This window comes from Peromyscus leucopus, chromosome 8b (assembly GCF_004664715.2).
Source record: "Peromyscus leucopus breed LL Stock chromosome 8b, UCI_PerLeu_2.1, whole genome shotgun sequence".
In the NCBI taxonomy this organism is placed as follows: domain Eukaryota; kingdom Metazoa; phylum Chordata; class Mammalia; order Rodentia; family Cricetidae; genus Peromyscus; species Peromyscus leucopus.
Window position 1 is genome coordinate 62,327,749 of NC_051086.1, and position 12,805 is coordinate 62,340,553.

The following is a 12,805-nucleotide window of genomic DNA, read 5'->3' on the forward strand; positions in this document are numbered from 1 at the left end:
TTCAGGCTCAGAGGAAAAGCAGTCAGAAGGAAGCCCTGAGAGAGAGGTAGTGGGAGCAGGCAGCCAGCATCAGTGGGTGGTGGGGGCAACTCTGCCAGGCACTGTGCCAGCCTCTTGACCCACATGGACTGGCCTATGACGCTTGGCCTGCCACTTGGCCTGTGGCAAATCAGGAGAAGTCACAGCTCAAGGAAATGAACTGAGTGGTAGCATGTGGGGGGGAAAGGGGGTTGGAGTCAGTCTTCCAAAGGGAAGAAGGCCATGAAGAAGGCTTCTGGGGCGATTCAGGGCAGCAGTCAGTGGCTCAGCTCCGCCCATCCTGGGTGACACACTGGGTTCCCTGAGTCCAGACATCACAAAGGTGTCTGCACATTAGGATGTGCCTAGCTGTATCTCTGCTGTGTTCTGAGAATCCCAAATTGGGATGGTGGCCGGAGACTTTGGGTACTTTATCGTCTACTCTGAGTCTCCCGGTACTTCCCAGCCGCAAAGCCACTGTCCATTGGGATCTTTTCGGTTGTTTAGTTTTAGTTACGGTTTTTCCCCTCTGTGTGTATGTGGAGGCAGGTAGCTGAGACAGGGTCTCCTGTGGCCTAGACTGGTGGCAAACTTGCTATATGGCCAAGAATGGCCTCGAACTCCTGACTTTCCTCCCTCTACCTCCAAGTGCTGGCATTACAGACTTGGGTCACCACATCCAGTCAGGCCCAGGGTCTTCCTTTACTTGTGACTCACGAATAGTGGGGGAGGAAAAACCTAACAGAACAGCAAGAGCAAGGGTAGCCTGCAGGGGTAATCATCTCAGCATACAGGGCTTCCCCCACCACAGCGCAGGGGCTCCTCCACCACAGCACAGGAGCCCTGTGCCATCTCAGGCTCTGTCCCCTCAGCCCTCAGCAGTATGCACGCCAAGAATGTGTTCACCATGAGGCTGAAATCCCAGCAGAATCTGCAGAGTGAGAAGTCCAGGTAAGGGCGAGGGATGCCTGGCCGGTGTTCCACGGTTGCTCCGGGATGAATAAAGGACCAGAGCAAGCCAGTCTGTACGTGGGCAGGGGAGACATGCCTGCCGAGGATGCCACCTTCGGGACCAGCCTCTCTGCTAGTCCTTGGCACCCCTGCCTGTGCCCGATTTGGGAACCAGGTGTCTGCCTCACTGGCTCTTCCTCCTCTCTGAACTCTCGCTAAAAGGATTGACCAGGGGATGCTCAGACCACTTGAGTCTTCAGACCTTTCGTGAGGCTGTTGGACAAGGATGGAAATTCCTCAGCCAGGGAGTCGAGGGTCACGGGTGGTCTGTAGATTGTATCTGTGTTATCTTCCCTCTTCCTAACCCCTATCCATGGGGGAAACTGACCTCGGTTCCAATGAGAACAGAATTTGTTCTGGAGACAAGAAAAGGCTCCTTCCAATGCCCACACCCCCTGGGAAGATGCTTCTCGTGGCAGGGTTGTGGCCAAGCCCTCTGGACTCTGTCCCCTGCTAGGGAGAGCTGTGGCCAAACTCCTCTGGAAAACTATGGAGCTCTGAGGGTCCCCAGCTGAGGGGAGGTCCTGCTACGAACTCTGGCTGGTGGCCGAGGCTGGAGGGAGCCAGCAGGAAGGTGATAGGAGAGGTTATGCTAGGGAGGCCGGCAGTTACCCAGGGTTCCCTTTTCCTTCTGTAGCCGCACCACCCTCCTCGTCCAGCTCTCCTCCGAGGGCAGCCGAGGCCCCAGCTACCTGCCTGGGGAACACCTTGGGATTTTCCCAGGCAACCAGACAGCCCTGGTCCAGGGGATCTTGGAGCGAGTTGTGGATTGTCCTTCGCCCCACCAAACCGTGTGCCTGGAGGTGCTGGATGAAAGCGGTGAGCCCTGGGCCCCCGGAAAAACCCATTCCCCTCACCCCCATCCCTGAGGACTGGGGCTGTGTCTGTCCTGGTGTGCTCCAGTCCCAGCTCATGGGAGAAACTCCCCGGCCTCCCCCGGTAGTGATGACTCCACGAGTGTGTCCTCCCGCCTCAGAGGAGGCATCAGAGAAGCAAAACCTGGCAGTGTCCACCACTACCAGGAAGAAAGCAAGTCAGCCTGAACCTCCGAGACAAGGGGCTTGAGGCATCCTCGGGGCTGTAAGGATACAGACGTGGTCCAGATGAGATGCCATTGATAACACAATCCTTCTCTCCAGAAGGAAGGGAGGGGAGGGAGAGTAATAAAAGAAATGTGCTGACATGTAGTAAACACCTGTGGACCGGGCACCGTGCCAACCACTTCCCAAGTGTGGTTTTCCTCATGGCCGGTGCCAGCCCAGCCTGTGTTATCTCATCTGTCTCTCAAGGAAGCAGCTGGAGGCCACAGGGTTCAGACACTCAACTGGGAAGTGAGGAGCCAGTTTGGACCTGGGTCTGCTTGCCCCAGATTCTGTGACTTCTCTGAATGGTGTCTTTTGGGACCCCTGAAGCCTGGCCACCTCAATTTATACTGACCTGTTCACCTGGAGCCTCTTGACTTGGTATCCCAGGGGGCTGTAGCCATAAATCTTTCTCTAAATGAGTGACTAGCCCCGGAGATGTACATCCGTCTCGAGTGGACTCAGTCACTATGAGTGAGCAGTTCCCCTGAGGGTGCCAGACACATGCAGGGGTCACAGAAGGATGTGGTTAGCTTGTCAGGACAATAACAATATGGGTACCCATGTGGGAGCAATTGATCAGCCTGCCCCGGCTGCCCGGCCTCAGCACCAATGCCTGATCTTTGCTCTGTCTGGGGTCAAGACATCAGAGTCTTCCCTTCCTCATAGCTGGAGGGTAGAAGTCTTCTGAGAGACCCCAGTTGGGCCTTTCCCCATGCTGACACCTCCCTCCCTTCCATTCAGGCAGCTACTGGGTCCAGGACAAGAGGCTGCCCCCCTGCTCGATCAACCAAGCCCTCACCTACTTCCTGGACATCACCACCCCTCCTACCCAGCTGCAGCTGCACAAGCTGGCCCCCCTGGCCACAGACGAGGCTGAAAGGCAGAGGCTGGAGGCCCTGTGTCAGGTGAGGTGGTGGGTGGGTGAGGCAGGAGCGTTCCACAGAGTGGAGAGAACCAAAGTCCAGAGCCGAGTTCGACCTCTGAGACCACCTGCCTGAGTCCCTGAGGTGTAACTTGTCTGTGTCTGGTGGGGGCTGGGCATCCTTGGCTGCCCCATCTTATTTAGTACACAGCAGTACTGAGTAAAGGAGTTTCTCTGAGAGTCGGTATGATGTGCCTGTATTCATGACTTGCCCCTGTGACAAAATACGTGACGGAAGGAAAGGAGGGTCCCGTCGGTCAGGGCGGAGTCATTACAGCAGCAGTGTGGTGGCCAGTTGCTCCACTTCCGGAATAGGCGGCCGAGAAAGGTGGACGCGGATGTTCTGCTCACTTTCCCCTTTTCGTTTAGTCTGGAGCCTCAGCCCATGGGAATTCAGGGTGGGTCCTCCCTGGTTCAACCTCTGGAAACACCGGCACAGAGGTGTGTTTCCATGGTGATCGTAAATCCAGTCACATTTACAGCAAAGAGTAGTCATCACACAGCCAAAGTGCACTTCCTCCAATGTGCCCGTGGAGGGGCAGCCTCCATGGATGGCCCTTGTCTTCCCATGGGTGGGACAAACTCAATGGTGGGTGCCTGGATGGAGTGGCTGGTGGGGGCTGGGGTAATGAGTTGTCTTTGTAAAAGGCGCTGGACACATCACCACCACCTCAACCTCCCCGTGTGAAAAACTCTATCTGCCTCACTCCACAAAGACTGAGGCCAAGCTAGGAAGGATATCTCACCACGATTTGAACCCAGATCCACCTGGTTCCAAATTATAGTATAATAAGGAAGTGAGCCCAGCTGGGCATGGTGGTGCATGCCTGTGATCCCAGCACTCAGGAGGCTGAGGCAGGAGGATAGTGAGTTAGAGACAAGCCTCAGCCAACAAAAAGAGTTCAGGGCCAATCTGGGTTATAGAACAAGATCCTGCCTCCACTCCCCTCCCCAAAGAAAGGGCATTGAGCCCTGCCCATGAGGTGTTAATATTGGGGGAGGTTTTTGTGTTTTGATCTTTGTTGTTTGCTCTTGGTTTTGTTTTTGCCCTTGTTTTGTGGGCCCTAAGGGTTGGCCTTGGGCCTTCATACACGCCAGGCAGGTGCTCTACCACTGAGACAAACTCCTCTCTTTCCTATTAGTTTTTATTCTGAGGCAAGGTCTCTCTAAGTTAGCCAGGCTCAAACTCATCTCGGTCTGTAGACCCTGCTGGCCTTGAACTTGGAACCCTCCTGCCTCAGCCTTCTGAGTAGTCGGGGTTGCAAAAACGCCTCACCACCACCTTAATCCTACCCATAATACATTTCTAGGCACAACTGAGAAATGCTACTGGCTGCCCCAGCTCCTTGCTTCCCCTCCAAGACAGTGGCCTCAGCACCCTGGACAGCACCAGTCCTTGCCCATGTTTGTTGAGTGAACGGATAAATACTGGGTGGGGCAGCTCCTTCCCCTACACATGGCAGCCCCCCACCCCCATCCCTCACATTACCCTTGGTTTTTAGCCCTCAGAGTACAATGACTGGAAGATCAGCAACAGCCCCACGTTCCTGGAGGTGCTGGAGGAGTTCCCGTCGCTGCGTGTGCCCGCGGCCTTCCTCCTGTCTCAGCTCCCCCTCCTGAAGCCCCGCTACTACTCTGTCAGCTCCTCCCAGGACCACACCCCCTCAGAGATCCACCTCACTGTGGCTGTGGTCACCTACCGGACCCGAGGTGAGGCAGGCAGAATCTGCTGTCATCGGTACCTGTTACTTCTAGGGCAGCTGTACTAGACTGCTTTCTGTGGCTGTGACAGACAGACACCATGGCCACCTCCACTACCGTTTAGGAGAAAGGGCTTGTTGAGTTTACAGGCTACAGTCCACCATCAAGGGAAACCAAGGCAGGACCACCCACCCGTTCAGGGGCAGCACTGGCCACCGTGGGCTAGACTCTTCCTCCATCAGTTAACAGTCAAGAACGTGCCCCACAGCCCTGCCCACGGGCCAGTCTGGCGATTCTTCAACTGAGTCTCCCTCTTCCCGGGTGTGTGAAGTTGATGGCCAAGATGAACTGACCTGGCAGCAGTTCAACACCTCGATGGAGCTCTGGTCTCTATCGGCTACACGGTGCAGTGTCAGCCACCTGCCAGAGTTATCAGTGATGTGAGCAGCTGTGTGGGGCACATTGTCGTGAGGCAGGCATGAAGCTCACCCCTTGGCTTACCATCCATTACTGTAGGATCTGACTCCCATGTGCATTTTACAAGGGAGGACAGAGAGAGGCAGGGAGTGGCCAACCCACTTGTTCTGAGTCACCCTGTTAATAACTGGAGATGCAGAGACAGGGAGGTTAGGTGCTGAAGCGAAGCACTGGACCGTTGGACTCGACTGCTGAATGGGTTCAAATGTGAGGAGCCTTGAACACTGGAGAACCCACTTGTTCCTGGCCATCCTAATGATGCAGCCCAATGCGGGGAAATCCTGTATGGATTGTTCTCTCTCCCGATGCTCTCATTCTGTGGTGGCCATGTCCCACCTCCATGCTGGGGGCCACACTGGGTGTGGAAACTCTGCCCGCAGGCCCTGCCCTCATAGAGTAGCCATAGAGCCAGTAAAGAGTTCGGGCGTGCCAATACTTAAAGATAAGGCTGCGTGGGTGCCCATAAGCAATGGGTATCATGAGGGAGTGAGGGTGTGTGTGTGTGCAGCTACCGTAGACTTGGAGGTCCTGTGTTCTGTCCTCTCAGCCTTGGATCCTGCACCGGGGTAGACTGGCTCCCTGTTCTGACATCTGTAGCTGAGCTCTGTCTGAGCTGGAAGGGCTGGGCAGGGGCCATACCGCAGAGCTCTCCCTTCCTGGCAAAGAGCAGTTTCTAAAGATTAGGCAGAGCCTGTATGTAGACCGACCAGACCCCATCACTGGGTGAGAGAGGAGATGCATGTGAGCCCTGGGAAGGGCGGTTTATGCAGAACAGAACCGAAGGACTACTCGGGTTGCTGGAGGCCTCCTTCCTGTGTCTGGTCATGGGGAAGTGAATGTAATCCAGAGGAAACTGGGTACCCACAAGCCCAGGAAAGGCTGCCGGGGAAGACTGAGATGCCAGAAGAGATGGGGATCGGGGAGTGGGGTGGAAGACATCTCTCACCCAGGGCTCCTACTGGCCAAGGCCTCCTTCCTGAGGACACTCCAGTGGCCAGCCCTGGGGAATCACTTCACACTGCTGTAGGCAGAGCCTTGGCAGGGGGTGCTGGAGGGTCCCTAGACAAACACTTGGGAGATACTCTAGAGCAGGGGGTCTCAACCTTCCTAATGCTGTGACCCTTTAATACAGTTCCTCATGTTGTGATGACCCCCAACCACAAAATTATTTTCACTGTTACTCCATAACTGTCGTGAATCTTAATGCTAATATCCGATATGCAACCCCTATGAAAACATCATTTGACCCCTGAAGGGGTCACAACCCACAGGTTGAGAACTACTGCTCTAGATTAAGAGTGAGGGATCTGAGCATGGACCTGAGTCCATCAGGACTTTAGTCACCTGCTCCTCTTTCTGCTCTGTGACCCCGTGTCTGCAATAGCAAAGGGAGCAATTGCCTGTCAGTCCCTTGCAGCCTTCCCTGCTCTGTGTGGAGAGTTGGGAGAGAAAGTGGCTCATCATTGGGGAACTAGGCACCCAAGGGGGCCTGGCAGTGTAGGAAGAGCACCCAGCGGGGTTGCGTGATGGCCACGGGGGTTGTTGGTTAGATCTGTGCTGTCTCTGCAGATGGTCAGGGTCCCCTGCACCACGGTGTCTGCAGCACGTGGATCAGTAGCCTGAAGCCCCAGGACCCAGTTCCCTGCTTTGTGCGAAGGTAAGCACCCACTCGGCCCTTTGGAACCCCTGGACTTGGGGATTCTGCACTACAAGGGAAGGATTTTGGGCTGAGTGCTCCCCTTGGCCCATAAAGGTTTGTGGGGGGGTGGTAATTCTGGGTCTCTTCGTTTTACCATCTGGCTACAAGGTGTGGTGGAGTCAATGGCGGGGACAATGGTGATGATCGTGGCGGGGTCCAGAGTCCAGTGAAACTTTTCACCAAAAGACTCGAGTGTGGGAGGTGCCGTACCTGGGCAGGGGGAATAAAGCTTTGCACAGGGCTTGGGAATCCATGTTTCCCTCCACCCCGACAGTACCACCCTACCAGGTGTAGATGTAACCAATCGTCTTTTTAAAATAAAAAACACAGAGCCAATGTAAAAGAGAAAGCCGAGAGGTCAGAGCTCAGAGATAAAATCTTACCTCCTGCAGTGCTCCTAACTTCCCCGCTTGAGAGAGAGCTACTTCCTGTTTTTCTGTGTTTAAATAGTCTTTCTGTTCTGCCTTCTCATTGGTTCTAAACCCAACCACATGACTGCCTCATCACTGCCTGTAAGTACCGCCCTCCAGGTCTTAAAGGCGTATGTCTCCAATACTGGCTGTATCCCTGAACACACAGAAATCTACCTAGCTCTTCTACCCACCACGCTCTTGCTATGGCTCTAATAGCTCTGACCCCAGGGCAACTTTATTAACATAAAATTAAAATTACATTTCAGTACAAATAAAATATCACCATATTCATAAAATTAAAATTACATTTCAGTACAAATAAAATATCACCATAACCAGGTGCTTAGCTCCCAGCTCTATCGTGATGTGCTTCCGACTTGGGGTCTCCCCACTTCTGTCTCCTTGCAGTGTCAGTGGCTTCCAGCTCCCTGAGGACCCCTCCCTGCCTTGCATCCTCATTGGGCCTGGCACGGGCATCGCGCCCTTCCGCGGTTTCTGGCAGCAGCGGCTCCATGACTCCCAGCACAGAGGTACAGGGGGGGGGCATGCTAGTCACCACGATCTGATCATTACACACGCACATCCAAGTATGACACTGGACCCACCCACCCACCCCACCCACCCCCCGTGAGTGGGCACACAGATTTGGAGGGTTTGCGCCCTGCCCGCTTCACATCTCCTCCATGTCTCCTTGTTGTTGTTCTTTATTAATGTAATTAGAGGGGTGCATGTGTCCAGATGCACACGTGGAGGTCAGAGGTCAACTTTCTTCTCTTCTCCCACCATGTAGGTCCCAGGGTTCAAACTCAATTTGTCAGGCTTAGTGGCAAGCTCCTCTCCCTGCTGAGCCATCTCCCCGGCCCATTTTTGCTGGGTTTGTTAATTTTCCTTTGTTTAACGCTGGCCTTGTCTTTGGTGCCGTCGGTGGAGTAACCCATAGAGTGAGGCTGTGAAGAGGTCCTCAGAGCTAAGAGATGAAAGCAAAAGATCTTAGATAAAGACATAGTCCTTTCATTTGAGAAATAACCCAAAAGAAAGGATGTCTCTATGCCTGGAATCCTCTGAAGGAGGCTTTTTAGCAATGTTTGGCATTTAACACCGTGAATGTGAAGTCCGGCGCAGTCAAGGGCAATCAGGAGGTTGTTTGGGATGTCCTGGACACCGAGGCTCACCACGTGCATTTGATGTAGCAGCTCTGTCAGGACATTGTGTCAGGAGTGATGGCTTTCACAAAAGAAGTCACAGAATGTCTGATATTTCACTAAAAGAATGCCCTTAGCATGTTACACACACACACACACACACACACACACACACACACACACACACACACACAAGATCGTGCTAGTGTATCCCTGGCTGGACTGAAAACTCCCTACATGGACAAGGTTGGCCTTGAATTTGCAGCAATCTTCCTGCCCCTGTTTCCCAAGTACTGGCTATAATGATATTTTAAAAGGAAAAAGTAAAATTAAAACGCAGTATGGCAAACAAAAGAAAGATCGATCTGTTGACATAGTCATAACGGATACTGAAGAGTTCTTCAAGAGTGCCTCCATTAACTAGAAAATGGGATACTACCAAATAAGAAATTTACATGTTGAGCACTTGGTGGTCATGGTTTGCCCTCTGGTGGCCAGTGTGGTAACTGCAACCTTCTGGGTCCTACAGGGCTCAAAGGAGGCCGCATGACCTTGGTGTTTGGGTGCCGGCACCCAGAGGAGGACCACCTCTACCGTGAAGAGATGCAGGAGATGGTCCACAAAGGAGTGCTGCACCAGGCACACACAGGCTACTCCCGGCTGCCAGGCAAGCCCAAGGTAAGTGCAGCCACCCAGCAAACCCACAGAATGTGCATGATGGCCACTGCCCGGGCTACACAGGCCTCCCTCTCTGAGCCTTCGGCTCCTCTGCTCCAAAGTGGAGACACTTGCACAGCCTCGAGTGGCATGAAGAACACTATGATGAGACGACCAAGCCCAGAATGACTTTAGAATCACACTATAGCCTAATCTCCGCAACGCACCAGCTGTAGGTGCCCAGCAGCCCTGGGATGCAGGACTGTGCCAGGAGATGTCCTGTAAGTTGGCTTTATGCTCAGCTCAGTGAGACCAGAATGTGGAGCTGATCCCACCAGGGCCCTCAAATGGGCACTGTGCTCCAGGGGCATGAGCAGTCAGTATAGACTCAACTAGGAACCTTATTCCCTGAGGATCCCCTTGGATCCAATTGCTGGACCATTGGCCATTGTATGTGGAAAAAGCAGATTCCTGACCAACTCTGGGCCCTTCTTTATAAATGGGGAGCCTGGGAGCCTACACTCCAGCCCTAAATCAGAGCTGGGACTGATACATGCTAGGAAGCCCCTTCCTTCTGGGGTATAGGCAGGCGGATCTCAGAGCTCTGGGCAGAGCCATTAGCCTGATGGAGCATCTCTGAAGTGTGGTGAACTCAGGGAAGATCTGTGGGTTCTGTTGGCCAGGATTGGACAGGATACTCGTGTATCCTGAGCTGAGGGCCTGATTGAAGCCCTCAATGGCCCTCCTCCCCTCCCCATGGCCTGACCATATGTGTGCCTGACCACGGGGACCTCAGCACCCAGGGATGGTCCCACCATGTCCTCTGCCTTTAGGTCTATGTTCAAGACATCCTGCAGAAGCAGCTGGCCAACGAGGTACTCAGTGTGCTCCACAGGGAGCAGGGCCACCTCTATGTGTGTGGAGATGTGCGCATGGCTCGGGATGTGGCTACCACCTTGAAGAAGCTGGTGGCCACCAAGCTGAACTTGAGCGAGGAGCAGGTTGAGGACTATTTCTTCCAGCTCAAGGTATGGAAGTCGGGGTGGGACCCTAGAGAAGGGTGTAGGGGAAGGTCACATGCCATTGGAATCAAGACCAGAACAGCAGAACTGGGGGGGGGGTGTGTGTGTGCCCTGAGCCCCTCTCCACCACTGCAGAGACCTGAGGGGGGCTGAGGGGAGCTGACTGGCTGGGCTCCTGGAGGCAGAACTTCCCATTCCACACTGGCTGCCAGCTAACTGAGAAGTCCAGCCAATGTGTCCTTTTCTCCAGCTGTGGAATCAGAGCAGCAGGCTCTGCTCCCCACACCCCTCCAGAAAGTACTCATGGGGCAGAGCAGGGCTGTGGACACCAGGGCTGGGAGGCCTGTCCCCTAGTGGCCATGGGAAACATAGTTATTACAGCAGGCTGCTGGCTGGATGCCCTCATGTCGCTCAGGAAGGACTCTTGGTAGCAGGGCTGGCCTTGTTTCAGGTGCTCACCAAGGACCACACTGTGACATTTCCTTCTGCCCTTCTAAGGGCATTATGAGGGAAGAGTGACTGTTGCCCCATTTTGTAGAGGGAAGGGGTCCTGGTACTACAGAACGTGAGAGCCCAGGTACATGGCCTCTCTCCCTTTCCTTCTCTCTACTTCCCAGTCCTGTCCTTAAAGCTTATACTCAGGCTCCATGTTTATATTAAGTACCTACTATGTGTTAGAGACTAAAAAGCAGTTAACCAAACAGGTAAAAAAAAATGGCCTAGGGCATGATAGTGTGCACCTGTAATTCCAGCACTAGGGAAACAGAGTCAGGAGGATCAAGAGTTCAAGATTATCCCTTGGTTACATAGTCAGCTCAAGGCCAGCCTGGGCTACATGAGATCCTGTTTCAAAAACAAAAAAAAGCAAAAAGCCAGCCTAAATGGAGCTTACACTCAGGCAGGGTTGATGAAATAAAACACGTAGAATGTGTATTGCTTCGGGTGAGAATTAAGCAGAACAGCAGCTCAGAGTGTGAGGGGGGGGTGTGCATCATTTTAATGATGCTGTCTGCAGAAAGGGTTTCTGGGAGGTGACATTTGAGAAAAATACCTGAAGAAGGTAAGGAAGAAGCTTTGTGCATACTCAGGACAGAGGTCTAGACTATTCTGTGGGGGGGGGAGCAGCATGTACAAAGGTCCTGGGGTACAGATTATTCTGACATGTGTGATGACCAGCAAGGACATCATGGATACTTCCCCAAATGTATTTAGTGTGCGTGTCAGATGTGTTCATGGATTTTTGTCATCAAAAGGGTTACAAGAAGCAGGCGGGGTAGAGGCACTCCATACCTGTAAATGGGGAAGCTGAGGCAGGAGAATGATAAGTGTAAGTCAGTATGGGGTACCTAGGACTGCAGATATGATTCAGCAGTTAAGAGCGTATACTGTTCTTGGAGAGGATGACCTGCCTGTAACTTCAGCTCCAGGGGACATGATGCCCTCCTGTGGCCTCTGATGGCATTCATGTACATGTACAGCTACACACACACACACACACACACACACACACACACACAAATAAAATTGTAGCCAGACATGGTGGCACATGTACACCTTTAGTTCCAGCACTCAGGAAACAGAGGCAGGAAATCTTATTCATTTATTTATTAATAAAAAAAAAAAAAACAAGAGCTGGAGGTGTCGCTCAGTCCTTGCCTAGCACATGAGAGGCCCCAGACTTGATCTCTAGCACCAAGGGGGGGCGGGGGAGAAACAACCCAAGGTCAGATCATTTGGAACACATGGCCAGGTCCACAAAGAGCAGCACCAGCAGGTGGCTTCCCTGTAAGATTTCTCGGAGCCCTCAGCCTGCTGCTGTGTGCTCTGACTTCAGGACCCCGGGAGAGGAAGGCTCGCACAGCCTGCCCCACACATGCTGATCTCAGAGCTCACATCCGCCGGCGCCATGTGGGATGAACACTAGACAGATAGTGGAAGAGGCTGAGGTGGGCCACATGCAGTGCCGGGCAGAAACCGAACCTCAGCGTGAAGGCAGCATGCCAAGCGAGCAGGGAAGCACAGGGCTAGTGAGTGCCAGCGTCACCAGGAAGCTGGTGCAGCCCCAGGATCTTGTCAGCCTAGACACGGAAACTGAGGGGGCTGGTCCAGCAGAGCTGATACCTTGGCCTCTGTTTCCCTCCGCAGAGTCAGAAACGTTATCATGAAGATATCTTCGGTGCAGTCTTCTCCTATGGGGCGAAAAAGGGCAGTGCCCTGGAGCAGCCCAGAAGTACAAGGCTCTGACAGCCCAGGAGTTAGAGCTTCTGGTACAGAATTCAGTGATGGACTCAACTCCCAGCTGGTCAGGGGTCTGGAGAGACAGAAGTGCGATTTTCTCCAAATCCCTCACATCATACCCCGCACCCCACGCACTACCAAGCAGCGTTGTGGACTACTTGAATCTCTCCCTCTCCTTCCCTCCCTTTTCTCCCCTCCCTTCCTTCCCCTCACATACTTCCCTGGAGCCTTGAAGCTGAGTGACCACCAGGAGGCGCCATGCCGCCACTCTAATATTTAGCTGCATCGTGTACAGTTATTTATACTTTGTATTTAAGAAAACAAATACCTTTGTCTACTCCCAAGGACTTCTTGGGCCTTTCCTGTATAATTTCTCGATGAAAATATTGATATGAAATGCATTTTATTTTAATCACCCTG

General features: G+C 53.2%; 1 protein-coding gene across 1 annotated transcript in view; it reads left to right on the forward strand.

Annotated features, from left to right (window-relative positions):
* The window catches only part of Nos2 (nitric oxide synthase 2), a 37,791-nt gene extending 24,986 nt beyond the window's left edge, over window positions 1–12,805 (forward strand). Inside the window, exons 18-26 of the mRNA XM_037200989.1 lie at window positions 891–969; window positions 1,667–1,848; window positions 2,856–3,019; window positions 4,539–4,746; window positions 6,784–6,871; window positions 7,735–7,856; window positions 8,998–9,146; window positions 9,959–10,153; window positions 12,293–12,805. Of these exons, the coding sequence (XP_037056884.1) occupies window positions 891–969; window positions 1,667–1,848; window positions 2,856–3,019; window positions 4,539–4,746; window positions 6,784–6,871; window positions 7,735–7,856; window positions 8,998–9,146; window positions 9,959–10,153; window positions 12,293–12,391 (1,286 nt within the window). The 3' untranslated portion in view covers window positions 12,392–12,805. The remainder of the gene's footprint in view (window positions 1–890; window positions 970–1,666; window positions 1,849–2,855; window positions 3,020–4,538; window positions 4,747–6,783; window positions 6,872–7,734; window positions 7,857–8,997; window positions 9,147–9,958; window positions 10,154–12,292) is intronic.